Source organism: Lepidochelys kempii, chromosome 5 (genome assembly GCF_965140265.1).
Source record: "Lepidochelys kempii isolate rLepKem1 chromosome 5, rLepKem1.hap2, whole genome shotgun sequence".
In the NCBI taxonomy this organism is placed as follows: Eukaryota; Metazoa; Chordata; order Testudines; family Cheloniidae; genus Lepidochelys; species Lepidochelys kempii.
Genome location: NC_133260.1, coordinates 87417066 through 87439735, shown reverse-complemented (window position 1 = coordinate 87439735; position 22670 = coordinate 87417066). Strand labels below are relative to the sequence as shown.

At 39.2% G+C, this 22670-nt stretch overlaps 1 protein-coding gene across 5 annotated transcripts in view; it reads right to left on the bottom strand.

Annotated features, from left to right (window-relative positions):
- CNTNAP4 (contactin associated protein family member 4) overlaps window positions 1-22670 on the bottom strand; it is a 310896-nt gene that overhangs the window by 269325 nt on the left and 18901 nt on the right. The window contains exon 2 of one of the 5 annotated variants that reach the window (XM_073344936.1): window positions 1262-1454. The exons of the other annotated variants lie outside the window; for them this stretch is intronic. Coding sequence (XP_073201037.1) covers window positions 1262-1337 — 76 coding nt within the window. The 5' untranslated portion in view covers window positions 1338-1454. The remainder of the gene's footprint in view (window positions 1-1261; window positions 1455-22670) is intronic. 5 annotated transcript variants of the gene reach the window in all.

Here is a 22670-nt window from a genome sequence, read left to right as displayed (position 1 = left end):
GAGGGTTGCCAGGTTGCCTTTGGATCCTCTCTTCACATCTCTGAATTCTCTGGAAGACCAAGTAAACTGCCAAGGGTTGTGGGTTCCAGGTCAGCTCTCCAGAAACAGGATTGTCAGCAAGATGAAGAGTCAAAGCATACTGTGCCTGACTACCAGCAGATGCATGAGCCAAGGGATGCCAAGGACAACTTGTGAATACGGTGTATGAATTAGCACAAGCTAGAGGACTTCTTGTTGCCCTGGAAGAGTTGTTACCTCCTAGGGGAGCTGAATGGTGGGTGACTGTTCCTGAATGACCCATCTATGGACTTCACTAACTCAAGAGAGTCCTTCTGCTGGGTGGGGGTATTGTGTGCCCAGATGAACTCCAAATGCATGAAATTGCCTGAGGCACTCAAGACCACTAGCACCTCTATACTCATGTCGGGTGTCACAGAATGCCAGAGCTAGAGAGGGAGTTGGAGATGTGTTGGATACTGATCTGTCATTACCTGGATATTAGTAGATAAGTGTTGGAGTGCCCTGAGGCAGAGGGGGAAGGGCGCTAATTCAACCTCTAGTTCGCTGCAGTATTGGCATTGGCCAGATGCCCAATATTAATTCTTCTTCATATTGGAGAAGCGGGGCAGACCTGGTCAACTTTCATGGGTTCAAGCAATGAGGAAGGGACGGGTAATTTGGAGACTAGAGCTGGCAGGAGCTGGGAGTACCAATTTTTAAATGGAAGCCTTTGGTTAGGTAGTTGTCGATCTTGATGCATAGGTCAATTAAAGCATCCAGGCTGAACGGGCATTCCACCCATGCCAGTTATTGTCATTTAGGTTGAGTCAGCAATGATAACACTGGGCAGCTTTGTTCCACTCCGTGTCTATTACCAAGTGTCAGAACTCCACTGCATATTTAGCAACTGGCCAGTGTCCCTGCCACAACACCTGAAGTGGATCATTGAAGCCATAGTCTAACAACATCCTCAAATTGTCTCAGAAGTGGACTGGATTTCTCCTGGAGTGGAGACTCCCAAGCCAGAGCCTCCTCAATAAGCAGGATAATAATCAATCCCACCCTGGCTTGGTCAGTGGGATACGACCCTGGGCATAACAGAAATAGGAGCCAACACTAATAGGAATCCACAAAATTTATCACAATCACTACTTAACTTGTCAGTAAATGGGTACTTGGGCTTGTGGGGAGCAGGGTTTGGAGCTGAAGGTGGCATGCCTTGAGCTTGCAGAACCACATTCTGTGTCTGCAGGGTACCAACCTGGGCCTGCAAGGTCTGCAGGACATCCACCATCTTCAGCAGAGATATTGGCCTTTGTAGGATCCATACTTGCCATATCAGCCTTTTGTTTTTGTTGGGGCTGCTTAAACTGTTACATGATGGGGACATCGACAGTGGTGCCTGGTGGTTGGGGCAGGAGCCAGGCCCAATAGTCAGAGCAGGAATCAATAGCCTGGAATAGAGCCCAGGGTCAGAACTAGAGTCAGAAGCCAGATGCCAGAGCCAAGGGTCAGAGCCAAAGTCAGAGGTCAGGAATTGGAGCCAAGGGTCAGAACTGGGTTACCTGCAGAAAAAACACATTAGCTTCGGACAGGTGAATCAGCTGCCAGTTAAATGTCTGTGTTTGCTGATTACATTATCCATTAGGTGCCCTTCATCTGTAGAAATCACTGAGAATATTCAGCAGTGCTATTTTATTCTATTTAAGAGATCTAATAAGAACTTTACTTTGATATCTGCACAATGAATATATGACATTCCCATCCGTGCTCATTAAGTATATACACCTATATATTGTGCATTGTATTATATTTATTCTCTCTCTCTCTCTCTCTCTATATATATATAATTAGACACACAGAGATAGCTGAATATACATAAGCTATTATTCAAAAATACAATACTGTAAGACAAAAATGATTTGTCTCCTACAATGTATTGACTGCAGAGAAATGAGCCAATTACTCTAAATACATCTATGGGTAATCATACATTTATTGCACAGCAGCTGTGGGGAATTTTTCTAGGAAAGAGGCCTGACACTGCCTTGTTCTCTATAGCTTATCAAACCCAGCAAATATTGAGGTTCCGGGGTTACTATTCATTTTAACCCAAAATATAGTAAGAACTCCTGAATTAAATCCAAAACACAGCTTGCAAGAGTTGATAATGGTCAGGTGGTCTGTATTGACTTGTTTATTGCATTTAATAAAAGATACTGCATACAGATCATTTTCATTTGCTAGTTTTAGAACTGAAATACTTATTACATGCATGAAAAATTTGTTTAGTTTCAATGTAGGTTCCATGGCTACTATTCATTACTTCTGTAGGATCTGGTGAAAAAGCTACTTTGTAATGTCTTACAAGAATACTCCTCCACATTGGCTATTGTCTCCTGCACCAGCCTCTTTTTTCCCTTACTCCGGTGGTGAAACAAAAGTCTATGTAAGATTAGGCCTTCTTGCCAGCCACTTCCAGACTGATGCTAATAAAGAATGATGTACCTAGGGAATATATTTTCAGCTAAGCTATAAACTGATCAGTTTTATAACCATATTACTTTACTTTACTGGCGCTACTCTTGATTTACAGGAGTCTAAATGAGAGGTGAGGTAAACCCTAAGTTTAGACCTTGCAAGTAAGAACACAGATATAAGGGGAAAGAGAATAAAGAGTCAAGTAAAATTCTAGGACTGCTTTAATCTATGAATACATCTTGTTGGTAAAAACAAGGTTTAGGGAATGACAATTGTAGTGGACAGGGGTGTTAATGCAGGGCAATAAAGGTGAACAAGGAAGTCAGAGAAGAACCAAATGAGTCAGAGCAGTCATCAACATAAAGTTCAAGGCCCCAGCTGATTGATTATCATAGGTGCTAAGCATATGCAGCTATCATTGACTTAACTGCAGTAGTAAGTGCACAGACTGAAAAATCAAGTCACAAATTTTCAAACAGTTCTCAAACTTGCCCCCAATTTTTCACCTACAATGTTATATACATAATCATGTGCAGCCACAATTAATTCTGACTTAAAATGATAATTAGATGATGAATAAATTACTTTAAGTGGCAAAACACTGTAAATTTCATTGATATGATATTCATTACATGTCCAAAACAAGGATAAATTACACCAATTTTGTATTCAGTGGAGACCCAATTCCGCCTCTGATATAAATAGGCATAACTCCTCCCATTTGGCCTAATTCTGACCTCACATTGCTGTCACATTAGTATAGAAACTCTATTGATTTCAACAACGTTACTCTTGATTCACAGTAATGTGAGATAGGAATCTGACCCGACAGGAGCTATGCCCACTTTGCTTAAACTCACTTGGCCCTGGGAGTGTTGGAGATGGTGATTCATAAGTTAACGGGGGCATACTGGGACTTGTTTAGTATGCCTATCACTATTCATTTATATTACAGTAGCATTCAGAATCCCCCAGTTAGGATCAGAGTGGGTCCCATGTGTTGGGTTTTGTTCAAACAGATGAACAGCCCGTCCATGCCCAGGAGAGCTCACAATCTAACTGAACACCGGGCATTGGAGTGACACATAGTTTGTACAATATCTGAAACCCAAGTCAGTGAAAGCTACACTATTATCACTATTCTAACCATGGACATCTGTTTTCTGACCAACTTTTCCCTGACCTATACATTATGATAGAATGTATATGTAGCGGGGTGAACACCCGCTCCAGCCCTGAAGGGGTTGGAAAAGCCCTGTAGAGGGCTGCGGCTGGGGCAGGGAGTGAAACCCTCGCTGACTGGGGGAAGTGGTTGCAGCTGAGGGCCACACTCCTATCAGGGCCCAGCTGGCTCTATAAAGGCTTTGAGCCAGAAGTTCCAGGAGATTTTCCCTCTGCCTGAAGAGGGAGAAGGGCTTGGCTGCAAGGTACTGAGCAGGACACCTAGATTAGAGCAGGGCTGGGGAAGGGCCAGAGGAGCTAGGGCTCCAGCCTGGAAAGCCCCAGGCTGCAGGCCTGGGAAGGCCTATTAGGTATGCGTGTTGCAGGGGCAGACACAGGTAAGCAGAGGCAGCAGGTCCAAACCCCCCTCCCCTGTGATGAATGGCTTATGCTGCCATCTGCCCCAGGGAGTGGGGGCTAGTTGGTGACTGGCCGTAGCCTATGACAGAGGTGATGTGGGGATAGTGGGTGGGGATTCCCCTGGGAGGGGGAGACCCAGAACTGTGGGGTACTGCCAGGGGGTAGCACCCAAGACAAGGGCACCGGGGTCTGGGAGGGACATGGGGGGCCAGGGGCGGTGAGACACTGGCCTGAAGAGGATGCTCCAGAGGCTGGAACATTAATTCCCCAAGATGACTAGCAGGAGGTGCTGCTGGGTGAATCTGTGCTCCGTGACAGTATATTACCATTGAATTTGGCCTAGAACTTTCTATGGGAGTTTCATTCACATACTCAAGAATGAATATGTAGAAATGTATATCTTCAAGAGGACTCTCTTTACACCAGTTAAAGAGAGGAAAATGAAGTGTATTTAATCAACTTTGCAATACTGTTAAATTCTTGAGATGTTAAACAAATTAGACTAATATTCAATGATACCAGATGCATAACTGCATATGCCCAGTTTCTGTATTGTTCACACACATCTGGCATTGAATAAAGCCTACATGAAGAATGAATGTGCAGTTGATGAAACACTAGCATATTGTGATGTTAATGTTTGAACCTTGGTTTGGAGACACACCACAGACTTTCACATCTCAGGCCTACAGTGTGAACAGGTTGCAGACCTGGCACAATCAGTCTCCAGAGAGGTAGTAGTAGAAGATATTCAGTTGGTTGTGGTACCAGATCTGCCAGGGGCTGATGGATCAATATGCTGAATTTAGTCATAATAGCAGCTATTTAAAAACCAGATGTCTGAAAATGAGAAGATCAAAGACAGACAGGAGAGAACAGTGCATGTTGTGGGGGAAAGTTGTAATACAATTAAAAATAAAAACCCTGAAGCTACAAGACTTTAAACAGAGGAGAGTGTATATATTAGCAGACAAATATTTGCTTCATCCATCACATTGCACTGTTCATTCCAGTTATCTAAAGCCTTGTCCTTCAGTATACGATAATGTCAGTGCAGATTTAGTATAATCAAGTAAGCAGGAGAGCCTTCTTATAGAAGCACAGCTGAGTGCTGCATATGCAGAATAGTCAGATTTATTTCCCCCTCCACAACTTTAAAATATTGACGGTATGCTAACTTTGAGAATTTCATCATGCACCTTCCAAGTAAACTAATGTCAACTCACAGACAGTATTTATACTGCCATGTCATAGAATCATAGAACCACAGGGTTAGAAGGGACCACGAGGATATCTATTCTAGCCCCCTGCCATGATGCAGGATTTTTGTCTAAACCATCCAAGACCGATGGTTATCCAGCCTCCTTTTGAAAGCCTCCAGTAAAGGAGTTTCCACAACCTTCCTAGGCAGTTTGTTCGGTTGTCCTACTGTTCTTACAGTTAGAAAGTGTCTCATGCTTTATATGGATCAGTTAAACATGACTAGCATGTCACATTGTAAAGCAACTATTGTAGCCTTGTTTATAACATTGTTTTATGTATTTGGATAGTATCTTTGACCCCAAGTGCTTGCTAAGGGATGCTTGAAGGAGAAAGCACTCAAACAAAAACAAGTTAAAAACTGTGAGATCGCTTCAGGATATTGTTAGTACCTGTTTCAACTTCTATGCAATTAAAAAAAATCATTTAGATTGAGCTCTTTCCCCTGTATCATCAAGAATGTGTATGGGACATTAATCTCTCTGATTTCAGAGGGAATCATCAAGTAGAATCCTGTGTACCACTGTAAAAACCTCAGGTCAAAGTTTTCAGGCATCCTCAACCCAGCCCTCAATACTGGGTTTACAGATTTTGCATGGGCACCTATTTAGATATGCATTTACTTTAAGAGCACAAATGCTGGAGTTTGGCACCTAATTACCACAATTGCATATGCAAAATGTTTGATGCACAAGAGCAGAGGCTTTTCTCGCCATGTGAGCAGAGGTTTGGGTGCAACGGCAGTCCACAGGATAGTGCCGATGCAGTAATGAGCCCTCCCAAAGTAGAGAAGAGGCAAGAAACGTGAAGTTAAGGTCACTGATCCACCTTCCTTTCATAAAGGGCTGAGTAGCAGATGCTGTACAGAGAAGCAGTGCATGCAGTACCCTAGCACAATAGCTGCAGTCCTGTTTACACTTCCTCTCCACCATAGGCTGTGGATTTAAACCATTATTGAGCCATGTGGCTTTTAAATCATTCATCACCATATTACTCTTAAGCTTAATTAACTTTTGGAGTCTCTGCCATTTTCAACATCCCGGTGATACCTAGGCCTCCCTGGAATTAAACATAAGCACTATTTCACTTAGAATGACCACCATTATGTATGAGTTTTACTATCTTAGGTCCATATGCTGCCTTCAAATGACATTTGGAAGGCACTCTGAAATGAATGGGAATAATGAGACATGCACATTAATTCACAACAACCTGTCTGCTCCACCACCACCCTATACTCTTTTGCTGGAAAGTGTCCTAGGCAGGGCTGGAAAATGGAGATAATAATACTTAAAATTGCTTTGTAAAACATTCTGGATCATGATTAGGTATTCAAGTTGCCAGATACTTCCCATTATAAAACCTTGTTTTCAGTTGCTTATAACTTTTCCAATGTTAACTATTCAGGCTGAAATTTTCCATGCAGATATCTGCCTGAGGCTGATTTTGTTTTTGTTGAAAATTTCAGCCAAAATGGTATAGCCGTTTCCAAGAACCAGGGAAAATACGTTGGGTTTTTTTTGCCAATGTTAAAAAATTCTAGTGACTTTTCTTTGAACTGGTCTAGTGCCCCTAGACTTAACATTTGGCAGGGGGTAGCTTTTTTGTCAGGGATATGCCTTTTGCCAACTCTGAGGAAATCTACCAATAATATGGCCAAATTAAAAACTTTTAAAAAAATTGCTATTCGCACATGCTGAATAGGGGCTTATTCTATTGTAGCAGCTAAATTCCCTAAATATTCCTGTGCTGGGCAAGCTCCAGCCTCTCTGCTCTTATGAGCAGACTGTGCATGTGCCATGCCTACAGAATGGTTGAACATTTTCCATCCCCTCACAGCCCAGGGCTACAGGGACAAACATGTACTTTTCCTGTAATGTCTGTTCCCACCTGTTCTGTGCCAGATACTGGAACTGAGAGTAAAGAGCCTTTCTCTCTTAGGGTGACCAGACAGCAAATGTGAAAAATCGGGACAGAGGGTGGGGGTGTAATAGGAGCCTCTATAAGAAAAAGCTCCAAATATCAGGACTGTCCCTATAAAATCGGGACATCTGGTCATCCTACTCTCTCTCTCTCTCTCTCTGATCTTAATGATACCCCTGCTGGCACCCAGGCAGCATGGAAAAGAAAGCTGCTTAATTCAAATGCAGAGCGCACCAAAGCCAGACAAGGGAAAGAGAAAGGAGTAGATTGGACAAGGAATCTGGTGAGACTGGGATTGGAGTAGGAAAAGAAACTGGGACTGGCTGGGCAAGGAGACACTGACTCATTGGGAAAGGAGACTAGGAGCCAGTGTCAGAAACAGGGGTGGGGATTGAAAGCTTGTTGGCTGTGGAGGAATACAGATATGTTAATCTGGAGAGCACAGGGGAGGCTGGAACTGGCTAGAAAAGGAGACTGGGACTAAGAACCAGTGTTGGGGAGAATGGAGGTGATAAGGAGGGGGTGACAGATCTGACAAGAAGGTGTGTGGAGGGGAACTAGGATTGGCTGGGTAAAGAGATTGGCGGGACTGTGGCAGGGATGGGAGAGGGAGGGAGAGAGAGATTGATTGAGATTGGATGAGGTGGCCGGGGCAGGGCTAGAACTGGCTGGGAAAGGAGACTGGGATGAGAACTGAAGAGAGGGATTGGGACAAAGTTGGCAAGGAGATGGAACTGGGATAAGGAGCCAGGAGCGAGGAAGAGACAGGACTTAGACAGGGCAGAAAGGGCGTGTCCACTCGAGTATACTCCCTCCCAGAGCCTAGAATGGAAACCAAGATTTCTGAGCATGACAATTCATCTGCTATCAGCAAAATCTATGACACATCAGCCAAGTGTGTGTCCCATCCCTCTCTAGTGCGTGTCCACATGCAGGATGACGACAACATATTACTGCTGTTTGTGATTCCATTTGCTCAAGTGGCAGAGGTCTGTATAGCGAATCTAAAGGTTCCAACCCTGATGATAACCAATGTGGATGTTGATACGTTGCCACAAGGTTTTTCAGTTTACTTTACTAAAACCCTCTGAAATTTACACAAAAACTATGATAAAATAACATTCAGATATGCAATCATATAACTAAAGGCTATCATAATGCATACAGACAAAGTGGTCAAAAAGGTATCCAAGACTGTTTCCTATAGTTAAATATAGGGGGGGAGGAGGAAGGCATATTATAGTTTGGAGGAAAAGTTCTGTTTTTAGGAAAAAATTAAAGGCCACCATCAATATCCAATCCAAATCATAACTAGGTAGAATATGTGGAAAGGGCTCAGAATCTGGCCTATTATCTCTCTCTCCCTCTCTCTCTTTCCCCACTTTCATTAGGTCTGAGATTGAGAGACTGAGTTTAATTTACCATGGCCACCTGTGCTGTAGTTTAAGGGACATGCCTCATTTGGTATCTGTTGCCCTGCAACTCTTATGCGGTAAAGTATTACGATGAAGCATTCAATAAGCTATAAATTCATCTTTGCAAAAATAAGCATGCAAATGATCACACATTACAATATAAATGCATCATTCTGTATTGTTAATAACATTGTGAGGTATCCTTAAAGTACTTTCCATTTTTAATATTTTTCCCTTTGCTTTACTATGACAGATGGAGAAAAATGTGTCAAAACCAACGAGTTGCTTTATTAGCCTGTAACATACTGAAATGAAGGAACTGCCTGGTCTTTGGAATTGGTGTAGGGAAGGGACGGGGGACCAAGGGCCAACATTTAACTCCTTTGTTGCTTCCAAAGGAGACCATCTGAATCATCCCTTTCCCTGCTGTCCCATCTAGACCTCATTTTCAGCTAGTGCCACCCACTTTTGGGTTATGTTGCTTGCCTGAGGGCTACAGCACAGCGAGAGGAGGCGGCCTAGTACTGAATCTGACTCCTACATTTTTAACTGTAATAGGAACAGCTCAATGCCCTTTGAAGGCAATAAGAGTCCTTCCATTGTTGTTGGGTCAAGCCTGTATTTTTAAAATTGTGACCTTACAGTATATTGCTTGGTGTCTGACCTCGGTGGTTAAAGATGGAATATGAATCAATCACACAATAGGACAGAATAAAATTGTCATTTGACGAGAAAATGCAGAGATTTCCTATCAAATACTAGTTATTCACTTTAAAGGTGCACAGTGGTAGCTCTTTATCTAAGATAGTCAGCAAGTTTAACAAGTATTTTGAAGACACCTTGAATATTTCAGATAGAGGATATTTTCTATGGTAAATATAGGAAAGTAGAAGGGCATACTGTTGGCATGAGATAAAGTTATCTGTTTGTCTCTGGGAATACTTAAAAGGCAACGACTAGTCTATATCAAATCCAAGTCATACCTAGCAGAAACATGTAGAATGAATAAAAAGTATCAACAGAATCTGAAACTTGTGGATCTTGTTGTTCAGTAGTACCTACTTGGTTTGCTTTAATGTAGCTTAGTTTACACATCTCTTTTTAAATGCATTTTCTGTAAGTTAACATGCTGATTGGTGAAACTTTTAATATGAATAGATAACATTATTTACCTTTAGCTATTTATAAGAGTACAGTTACATTATTAAGAAGAATGAGTTTATTGGTAAAAAACATCACCAGCATTTAAAGACAAACGTATATTGTGTTCATTTTGTGCTGAAGTATAAAAGTTTAATACAATATATAAATTCCTGTAATGCAGACTGGAAACATTCGAAAATGGTAATGAGTGGTAGGCTAGTAAAATGGCAAGACCTTGAAAGGGAGCACAGTCAGTTTATGAACTGGACCAAAAATGAATGTGATTTAAAAGTAAAATATTTTAATTCACTGATATTGAAGATATATATTTTTAAGTCAGTATTAAAAGGTTCCCTCCACCATGTAGGTAGACTAATTTTGTAACTGCTTACAATGTCATTTCCTATGAAATAAAGACTGCCTTATAACGTCTCACTGGATTATTAAATTGTCACTCTTCTTATACTATCCCATTATGTTTTGAAATTCAATATATTTTCATTATGTTTTTCATTTATTTTTCAGCTGAAATATAAACAGGGATGTTGGTGCAAATTGTGTTAGGATTAATATAAGTTTCTCTGTAAAAATTCAAATTATTTTGTAATGCATAATCAATGATGTTGTAGATGTCCTTTCTCTTTTCCACAAGAGCTTCCAGATAATGACAGAAGTTTTTTTTAACAGTTTCCATTCAAAGTCTTTTTTTTTTGCCCTTTTTAAAATCAAAACTTTATTTAAAACAATTTTCATTGGGGTATTTGACCATGAAAGCAAATCTGTCAGTTTGTGTGGAAAAAAACAACAACATAAGTTCTTTTAGTACAAAAAAAGTGTTCTGATGTGCTTTACAGACAAGAATTGAAGGTTTCTGTCTCAAAAATTTAGGACTCTGATTATGAAATTGAGAGTTGGTGAACTGCTGCATCTGTTGAGAACCCCATCAGTCAGCCCATGTATTATTAAGTGCAGACAAATGGAAGAATTGGCCTAAATAGAAAGAATTAGCCTAATTCTGCTCATTTAAATAAGGTAAACCCAGAGTGACCCTACTGAAGCCAATTGATTGAAACTAGATTTACATTGTGTCATCAGAATTTGGACCTATGTTTGTATATGAAAATTTAGGACCTGATCCTAAGATGCACTCAACATACTTACAATGATCGCATCTAAAGGGTGTCATTCATTTTGGGAGAGATTACCTGTTCTAGCTATATTCCCATTTTAAACATATGGAATAATTCTCAAAACCAGTAGAATATTTCAAAAACAAACTAACTTTTAAAGTGCAGTCACTAACACACACTGAATTCAATGGGGAATTATACACGTGAAGCACATCTTGGGATCTTGTAACAAAGTAACCATATGTAACTTTCTGTGAAAGTTAATCACCTCAGGTAGCCTCTGATCCAGTAATGAAATCTGCCAGTACGAATCCTTACAAACATCGAGTGTTCCTCTGAAATCAGTAGGATTCCATGAAAATTTAAGTTTCCACAATGATGAATCTATTGCAGGATTTTGGCCTTAGTTATCATACTTCAGTCACACCAAAAGGAGAATGACCTTGATTCTTCTTTAACATATTCCAGTTCTCCCATGTTGTAACTCCATTGATTCACATGTAGCAGCTCCTGGTTATCACTTGTGTGTGGGTGTATATTTAAAAACAATGCATACTAAGCCTAATTTTCTTTATTCTGAAAACCTCCAAACAACTAAAATGAATTTCACATATGTTTTGTGCAGGCTGAAAGCATGAAGTACTGTTAAATGAGAGAAAAAGTAACCTCTATATGAAAAAGGAGGCTAGGAGGCGAGATTGCCTATGGATGCGAGATATTTTACTGCATTTATTAGAATTTGAAAATCTTCCCAGTTTATTATTTAACAATTGAATTAATATGATGGTGTTTACTCCTTCAGAATCATTAATGATTTTAAATATAACCGGAGCTATTACCCGTTCCATATTAGACTCATCCCTAAAACATGACATTACTACTCCAGCTTTTCCATTCCCATATCCTAACCAAAACAATAGTAATTTTTGAAGGTATATTTTTGCCAGAAACACCATCAAATACCTTGCTACAATCCAAATATTCCAGTGTTCCATTCATATTCTAATAAATCAATTTGTAATTTGAGAGAAAAGAAAAACTATCTTGTGGACTGAAGATTCTGTGTGCGCACGCATGGGTGCACGCTGCACTTTAAAAAAAATGTCAATTGTGGATCCATATCAAGAGTCCAGTCTTACATGCTTGTAAATTAGATGGAGAACTACATATGCAGTTCTTATGCATCATGTTTCTCCTAAACCTATAGGACCCAGTAGATGCCCTGAGAAATCCTGGAAAAGATGTAGATTGATGTAGAATTGTAAGGAGGTGAGAGAACTAAAACTAAATTACCTGCAATAAAAGGACACTGGAGAAAATAAAAAGGGACATGGAGAGGTGTTAATTTTCTCTCCGTGTCTCTTTTTAATCCCTATTCATCTGTTGTAGGGCAAAAATCTATAAATATAGCAGATTCATATTTTTGATAAGCACCCTCGTATCCTTACAGAATGGAAGGTCAGTCATAACTGCCAATAGCTAAGAATGTGATATTTTTACTACATTTCTTTTTTTAGGTATGTCTTGAGAGATAAACTTAGCTATAGAACAACTTAGGCCATGATCCAGCAAACAGTTATGCATGTGCTTAACTTTATGCATGTGAGTATGTACATAGAGTAAAACACGTGTCCACTTTGTAAAGCATCAGAGACTTGGCCACAAAGAAGAAAAATGGATCAGTAAATATTTTTCTTCTGGTACTAAGAAAGCCTGATAATCTTTAGATTCATCTTCTAGCATGAATGCTAAAAATCAGACTTCACTCAGGGAGTTACAGTGTGGGTGTTGGTGTGGGCTTGCCAAGTTCTGAAAGAGAAGTGCTCAGAGTATGGAAAACCTAAAAACAAAGACCATATTTGCCAATATCTCCTGACATTATTTGTGCTATAATGAGCTCCAGAGACACCCAACTGGAAAAATAAGTCAAAAATATATAAATAATGGCCAACTATAAAACCCCCATTTTAACAATAAGAACTTCTCTTTCACCATCCAAACAAGTCATAGGTTAAATTCTCTGCAGCTTTAAATATATGGAGCTTCATAGATCCCAATGGAGTTTTGACCATTTATACCAGCAGAGAATTTGGCTCAATCTTGTGTATATGGCGCCACCATTTGATTCCATTGTAGTGACTTTGAGAACAACTCTGCAATGCAGTGCTACATGGGAGGAGAAGCTGTGAGGGTGAATTTCACTCCTGTGCAGAACAGCAGCACAAGGCTTATTCATGTACCACTTAAGTCTTATTGTGAGGGTTTAAGTGTTGTGTAGGCCTCATTCTGGCTCTTTGCACACACAGTGAATTTCCCTCTGTGAGAGAAAACACTTGTTAAAATACAAATATATCTTACACACAAACATTATACAATGATTTTCATTCTAGGACAAAACAAATAAATTGATGGTAGGCACAGTCTGCCTTGATACAATCTTTGGGCGTAGTAAGTACAACAGGGGAGGAGGATTATCACCTGCCAAATCCCTACCTCTGTTTCAGGGATTACTGAATCCCAGAAAAGAGGCCAAAAGAAAGCATGGTGCTCTTCCTTGACCCACATGGAGCATAGCATCACTCATACAGGCCCTGCTTCAAACAACCACAGAATCATATTACCCTGTTCTTCAGTAACTGAAACCTTATTTTCAGTGCAGGTTTTTTCCTGTATCTAACAGCAGTTCTAGTTGGCATGGTTCTACTTTAATATCCACAAAACGAAGAAGAAAGCATGCCAATATGGAAAAGAAATGACTGGTTAGGACTTTATAGAAGTCCTTTAATTATCACAGCTCCAAAATCTCTTGTTATCCTAGCAGATAGTTTATTTCAATATCTGGCAGAAAGCAAAAAGTAGCGCAACACAGGAAACTGTGCTAGTAAAGGACAAGAAAAATATTAGTCTGGTCTGTGCTGTATCTCCTCTGCATCACCTAAACAGCAATTCAGGGTGTAAACTGCTAGCTGAGAATTTCCCTTGCAGTGAGGACCCTCTCAACTGGCATAAACTGAGATGATGCAGCTCTTGCACCAGCCACCCCACCAAAACCCCAGTGTAAGCCTAAATCTACACTGCAATAAAACACCCATAGCTGGCTCATATCGGCAGACTCTGGCTTGCAGGGCTCTGGGGCTATAAAATTGCAGTGTAGATGCTAGAGATAGAGTGTCCTGGATCCTGGGCTCCTGACCGAGCCCAAGCATCTACAATGCAAATTTTTATAGCCCCACTAGCCAAAGCCCAAGCCAACTGACACAGGCCAGCCACATCTGTTTTATTGCAGTGTAGACACACCCTAAGAGGCATGGTGGAGCTCTGCTATACCACACCAATCCTCTACTGCAGTATAGGCCCTCAAGAACCTAACACCAAGGGCATTGGTTAAAGCAGCACTTATGCTGCTTTCACAGGCACAGAAGCCAGGCGAAGCAGACTCAGGGAGCTGTCGCCAGATCTTTCACAGCCACTCCCCTACACCAAGTGAAATTTGGCTGCAGTGAAGTATATAGCTCATTATTTCTGACAACAGTGCAAACAGGTTCTAGGATGAGCCATCTCAGCACATTTTTCTACAAATATTATCTGTGCTGGGGAGGAATTCTCTTTATTGTGATGATTACATGTTCCAAAAGGTTTCCAAATCTGGCCCTGAGTTAGAAATAAGGAGGAAAAAAAAAGGGTCATACAGCTGTTCTTGCATTTCTCTAATGTACTTGTCCCGAGTACAGAACAGACTTTAAGGAAAACTGTTTTTTGTATACTGAATCACAGAGCAAGCCTTTTTAAAAGCTTCTTTCCAACATGCTATGTTCAAGTAGGTAAAATCATTTTAACTGATAGGTGTTTTTTTTTTGAAAGGACAATTCTGTAATGTGCAAAGCAATTCAGTTTTTTTCCTTTCACGTACGCTATGAAGCAATATAATGTACACATAGAAGGGATGTGTCATGGTGAATGGAATACAATTTCAGGATTTTGTTTTGAAAACCATGTATTCATGCCTCTGTAAGGTTGCCTTATTGTGGTGATGTAAAGATAAGGCATCCTCAGTATGCAAAATGGTATGCATCAAGAAGAGGGGAGTACAGGATTCTAACTCTACTAAAAAGCTATGGTTCAAATTCTGATCTCACAATACTGTAAATCCAAAACCCACTCCACTCAAGCCAACTAAATTCATGTGGATCTACAGTTATGTAAATTAGATTGCAATCTGACCCTATTAAGCTGGCAGCCTACATTTCAGCAACAATTATGCTGATTTGTCCAAGGAATTCAGGCTTTTCTTGCTCACAGTATAATACTGGCAGATTTCAGAGTTACAGCCGTGTTAGTCTTATGCTCAAAAGCTTATGCTCAAATAAATTGGTTAGTCTCTAAGGTGCCACAAGTACTCCTTTTCTTTTTACTGGCAGATTGAAATTTATAAGAAAGTATATTTATGAGGTATTTGGCAATTAAACAAATCAGATCTATGAACTGATCAGAAATAATTATATGTATTTGAGTTTTGGTAGTAGAGCTGTATTGGTAAATTTGAGAGGAAGTCATCACTTGGCATTGTTTCTATTCATTGAGTGGATGAGTTCTTTGAGTGAAGAACTTTTGGTATCAATATTCATGGAACTGACTTTGAAATTTACTTTCTATAAACTTCAGTGCTAGCAATTCTGATGGCAGATGAAGATTACCAGGATGCAGTGATGCCCTGCCTCACCTCATATCCTCCAAACATGGCCTCTCTGCTGAGGGCCAAGAACAGATGAGATGTAGGACCAACTATGGCTGCTCAATGCCAATAAAAATTCCCTCGGGGAGAAGAATCCTCAGGAGGCCAGTCCATTGGCTTCATGGCTACTTTATCACCAGGGTCTGGCCCACAGTATTGTCAAAGTACACATACAGATGTTTAGCGTCTCCTTTTAATCTCAGGAGAAACTTCAGCTAAATCAATGGAGTTACACTGGCTAAAACCATCATGTTTTTAGTTTCCACATTAAAGGGTATTTTAATCTCCTGTAGTTAAGTTTTTAAACAGTGTTTCAATCAGTTTCATATCTAAAGTAATTTTACTTAAGTTACAGTAAGTTTACAGTAAGTTTACAGCCAGTATACTGAAGGTTCATTTTCTGTTATGAATGTGCTCCAGTAATTCAGCTAAACCATAATCTACAGCTCAACTGTCATAAAAGAAACAAAAGCACTATATGAAGCAGCTTTCAGTTTCCTCACTTTTATTTTAAAAAAAAGTTAGGGGAAATTAAGATTAAAGTTTGAAATGTTTCATAGTCATAGATAATTATAACATGCAAGATTGGCTAAAGAACTGCACCAAACTGTTTACTTCTCATTAGAAAAAGCATCTAGTCAAATAAAACTTATATCATCTAAGCAGGACTGAGTTTCAAAAGGCGTTGGAGGCATTAGCAACCAACAGCCTTGATTTGATTGGCTACAGTTATTTCTTCCTCAGGATACCACTTTAAAAACATCACAAGATCCAATACTGTACCACCAATATTTATGAGCACTTTTATTTAGATTTCCCAACATTATGGCTATTAAAAAAAATCCCTTTCAGGGTGGAAAAATCATTTCTCTAAATAATTAGAACTGTTTAGACCTGAAAGGAAAGCCTGGTGCATCATAATATGTTTAAATAAATATTGAACATATAACAATTGCTTATGATTTATGCATGATGCAATTTACCATGTGGTAAGTTGCTGTAAAACATTGTACAATAAATCTGCACGTAATTATAAAATACTTTGTAGACAACCAAGCAATAATAGATCTACTTACAATATCCATTATTTACTCCTAATCACTGGGTCTAGTTTGAATTCCTCACGGAAACTAAGACGACAACAGGGAGTACAGAGGTCCACTAAAGACTCACTTACGTGTGTTGTGTTTGGAACAAGAACTACTGTGTGGGGGAAGTTCTAAAAATGGGGATCTTGTGAGTAGATGTTGTTTGACTAGGAGTTCAGTTGTTCTCAGAACTACTGATTTAGTATTGGGGAACTCCCTTCTTCAGGATGAAAGGCAAGATCTATTTTTTTTTCTACAAATTACAATCCTCTCCCAATAAAATAATTGGATCAGTGCACGATGCTGGAGGAAACACAAAAGAAAGAAATAAAAAGGAAATGAGAAAAGAACAAGTCATTCTTTTTTTGGTACAAACATCTCTCCCATCCCTACAAAAAGATTTGGGGTGGATGCATAACTCGAGTGGTAAATCCAAAGGTCCGAAATAGTTAATTCTGTTGGGTCGAATAGCCAATGACAAGTAGTGTATCTTTTTGCTTTCAGGTGGTAGACTAGGAGGAAGTTACTCCATGAAATTCTCCATTTAATTTCCATGACTATGTCCACCAAGACCCCATTATTTCCCTTATCAAGAGAGAAGTTTTGTTAATCATAATAATTCAACTGTTTAGCACTATCTAAAGATTTCCATGCAATTTACAAATCTTATCTAAGCTTCACTGCTCTTTTTAGGTTCAGTATATATTTTACAGCTGAGAAATTTGAGGCATAGAAAATTGTGATTTGTCCAAATTCACACACAAAAGAATCCATGGCAGAGTCCATAACAGAACCCAGGAAGTCATGTTCCTCAGTACCTTGATCTAAACATTAAGTATTCTCCCTAACACTGAAGACTGAACTATAAAGGCTGATCTAGAAAAGATTTATTGTCTTGCTTCCTAAAGGGAAAAAGAAATCCTGCTTCATATTTTATGTATTTTACATTTTTAGGATCACGTTTTCCACTGATTTATACCCTGTGAACCGAATTCTCATTTGCCTAGGGCCCCTTTACACCACTCTGTGTAAAAGATTCTTTAAGTGGGTGCAAATGTAATTTACTCCCACTTCAAGGCCCCTTTATGGTGCTAGAGCAGAGTAAAAGGGCCTCAACTGTAAATGAGAATCAGGTCTTAGTGACTTCAATGAGGTTATACAGGATATAAGATTAGGCAGAATCTATCTCCTAAACATCACATTTATTTGAATAAAGAGGGTTTCATGCTTTGTTCTTCCCTATGAACCATCCAAAGTGGAAATAATTATGCTATCAGATTAAAATCAAATATATTGAAACCCAGAAAGAACATTTTCATTTGACCTAAGAATGGCAGTGGGAAGAGGAAAGTTAATGTAAACTGCTAATAAGCTTTCATCGGAAATTGATAAAGTAATAATTTTCAATTTATTTAATCCACCGCAATATACTCTACAATGAAGGCAACTGCATTATTAACAACAAAATATTCTGTTCACAATAATATGTGGACAAGCCTTTGTTTCAAATCCTTTTCATGCAGAATATGGGTGAAATTCTGAGATAAAGCTTCTGTCATCGAACATGTTTGTTCCAAATAATGAAATCCAAGAAGTGGTAGAGAAACCTTGGTGGAATAAGTGCTTGTCAAATAAAATAGTGTTTTTAATGATCTGTCACACATTTGCTTCACTGAGAACAATGTGAAAAGGAAACAAAGAATGTAGTTAATTGATGCTAAAAAATCTGTTCAGTGGGTCATCTTCCTTTCATTTCATGCTTTCATCCAGTGATCCTCCCACTCCATATGCATTCACACAGTTCGTGTTCTGCACTAATGTGTGAGTTAAGATATGTCACTTTACAATTGTTTTACATACACCAGTCTAATTTGGCACACACAGCTGGAGCAATGTGTGTCTACAAAGGGATAGGGTTTGTTTTAATCCTTCATAATTAGTATAATTGCTGCCACTTCCATTTTAACACGTTTTCCAGGTACGTGATTTCTATTACGGTCAACCTGTGGGTCAATACTTTTCAACAATCATCAGTGTACTTCAGAGCTTACCCACAGCGCCCATTGACCTCTACTGAAATTACCTATGGCTTAACATTCCTGAAAAATCAAGCTCTCTTTTCTAATTGAGATGAATGAGAGCCAAGGTACAGGCTCAGAATATAGTGTAGTCAGAAGACCAGGTGTCCCCAATTTCCTTCCTAGCTAATTCCTGCTCACCCTTCTCAACTCCATATTTTGAGGTGTCTAGATGAAGGTAAAGACTGATCAGGCTCTCTCCTGAATCATTGCTTCGGGGGTATGGTTTGTCCCTTTTGTGAAATGGAGAGAGGGAGTGGCCTTACAAACCTCCAGATATTCCAAGAGACCCATAAGAAATCCTTTAGCTCCTGGAACTCGTATGGCAAAGTGGGACATCGTGTGATCAGTCTCCACATTCCTCTTCCCATGAGTCCGACAACACACGTGTGCAAAGAGGGAGAATGAGGAGAGGATCAGCATTAATTTATGCATGGCAATCCTTGAAGGTGTAATGAATGATTGGAGGGTGAGGGCACTTGCCTACACTCCATCCCCACAACTGAGACACTCCAAAGAGGCCCAAACACACACAAGTTGCACAGAGGGATTACTACAGAGTAATAAAGATTTTTAAGATGCTCAGTTCTTTTTTCTCAAAACTTTTTCAAGAGAGAGGGAGGAGTAGAGAGTATTATCTAGTTCTTAGTGTCAAAACCAAAAGTCTTTAGTACAAATTACATAAAATACAGAAAGACAAGAATTATGCATTGGCAGAAAGACTGTATAACAATTTGGCAATTTCCACCTCTAATTTTTATGACTGTATACACCAAAACTGTCAAACTCAATTTACAAAAAGTGTGTGAAAAATTCCATTCTTAGGATTATGTATTACCCCGACTCCAGAGTAGATCCCCTCTAGATATTTGTGGGAGGTTTGTACTGAGACAAAATTATCAGCAATGAAATAGTTAACACAGACTTTTGAAATGGCATCACTAGGTTGTAAAATTAACAACCCACCCCACCTCAGAAGATGAATGGGGGAGGAGGAGATCACAACTCTAGACATTAGTTCAGGATATCTGCAGACTCAGGTAGACATATCTGTTTACACCTCCTTCATGTTGGAAATTCATCTTCATCATCATCAGAGCTAGAAGCTCTGTCTGATAGTGTCAGTTTTGGTTTTCATTAATTGGGTTTTTAAGCAGTTCATGTATCTAGAGAAGATCATTTTATAAATGTAATATATATTCATAAATATTTAATAACTCAACTGACATTTTACCAGAGGCATATTTTTATAACTAAATCCCTCTTAATTATATTCCTATCAGGGCTAAAAATATATGTAGTCTTTTTGTGCATCTGAGTCCTGATTGATTAGATGCACTGGCTCAGCAAGGACAAAAGGCAAGAATTGGTTGTCTAATATGAAACTGAAAAACTGCTCAATGGGAATCCGGAGCTCAGATTTAAAAAAAAATCTTCCTGCCTCATATATTCATCTCCCTATCTGTCTAATGGGTCCACATAATCCAGCAGACATTACTAAAGAATGGACAAGAATAAACTCCACTAAATGGTAACAAAATTGGGAGGTCAAAGGGGTCCTGAACATTCATCTCTAGTAATACATAACCAACAAACTTTATGAGGGTGTCCAGGGAAATTCTGAACAATCATATTGTTCCATGATGTAATTACTGTTGTTAGAAATAAATATTCTTACTATCAACATAAAATAAATAAGAGGAGGATCTTTCTGGTCAATATCATTAGTACACAGAATGACACTTACGTAAAATATATTAAGTTACTACTCAAACATTACTATTGCAATATTTGATTATCTTTATCATATATCAGTCCAAATCCTGTTGAGTTTACACACTTTAGTTTCACTGAGCTATATCATTTTGTATATTTTTAAGCAGGACTACTTATAGATATTAATGAGATGATTAAAGATGGTGCAAATGGGAATGTCCATCCCTTTGGATATTTTGATATGTTTTGTCCCAAATTCAGAAGAAAAGTTAGTATTGAAAGTTTTTATGGAACAAAAAGTTTGGAACAAATTCAATTCGGAGATGTAGAAACACTTCATTTCTAGGCAGTTTGACATTAAGCTGCATCTGCTTATTGTGCAGAGGTGCCTCCTGCTTTCATTCTTGCCAGAGGGCCAGGCTCCCTGGTTGGACTACCCCTCCCATGATGCAACACTGCCATGTGTTTCCCACGAAGCACCATGCAACTCAGTCAGAGGGGAAATTGCAATGCATCATAGATGTACTCCAGTCAAAGAACCCAGCATGTAGAAGAGAACATACCAAACTACAGCTCTCGGGGGCACAGTGGCACTTTAGAATGATATAGTTTGATGTAGACCTGACTCCAAATGAAACGTTTTGGTTCATTTGAACTGAAATTTAGATTTAGGTCAATCTGAACCAAAATTAAATATTTCTTTTTTGATGAAAAACAATTTGATTTGGCAAAATCAAAAATTACCCAGCCAGCCCTAGAGATGATTTATGTAAATAAAAGTAGCCCAGTGACTTCACTGGGATTACTTTTGTGTGAGGTAAGCAGAGTTTGTCCCTAAAAGGTTACAGATTTTTACAATATTGAAAAAAGAAATGAAAAAAATAGTAAAAAGCTGATCACAGAGGAGATGACTGATCAGCTCAATATTAAAAGTATTTAAATTATGAATGAATTCAAGACTACCACCTGAACTGCATTATAGCCCATGCTGTCTTCACCCATTATTTATTCATTCATGTCAGGTGATTATTTTAAAGTAGTTATTTTTTGCATGTCCAACATGAGTTTTCATAGGAAATTGAACGGAAGCAGCATCTGGCAGCCTCCATCTGAGCTGTTAGAACACTTGTAAATTTCAGCCAACCTGTCAGCTGAGTTGGAATGGCTGTTTTCCAATATCAGTCCATGAGCTCCTACAGTCCACATGCCAATTATTCAGTGCAATAGACTTATGAGGTGAAGTTCTTCTCTCAGTTACATGGATGCAGCCCCATTAATCTCAATACTGCTATGATAGCTTATCCAGTATAATTGAGAGCAATATTTAGTCAGTTGTCTTCAGTAGACTCTGGCATGGAGTAGTACAGAACACTATACAATGCTACACAAATGGTATCTACAGTACAATTGTAGAAAAAGGTGTCTGACAGAGAAACAACTTGTGACTGTCATGTAACAAAAACTGAACTGCATGTACATCCCTAAGATATTCAGAGATGTAAATGAGGACAGAATTTGTCCCTCAGTAACAACTTTTTACTTCCTAGGCATTAGAAACAAAGCCTGAATCATCGATTTTATATGGCCGATTTCACAGGCAGTGGGGACTGGTTGTTCCACACCCTGTATTTGGGATCCTAGATAGACATAAGCACAGATCAAGTAGTTCCCATTCCAGATCCCTGTTACCAGTCCCATTCACATCAACTATTAGACCCAGCAGCAAGTCACCATTCCGCCTCCCACACCCCCCAATGGAACACCAATTCATTTATGTTCTGTCTCCTCCCTTTTCAAAGGGGGGTTTAAATAGTTTAGATGGCCTTTTGTGAGGGAGAATTTCACCCTTTGGAAAGAGTTCTCATTTGACGGGATAGGAAACAAGTCTCAGAGTCAGAACCTGTGCGCTTCTATGGTTATTCATAGTCTTACCAAGAGGGATGTTTGTTATGATAAGAAATACAGCAATAAAAATAATGTACTATAATAATGGAGACTCAAGAAGGTAAGAATTAAAGAATGGTATATGGTATGATCTACGAGAGAGAGAGAAGAGAGCTAATTGAATGCGCTAATGGTGCCATAAATATTAGTGGGAAAAATCCATGATTGGAGAAAGGCTG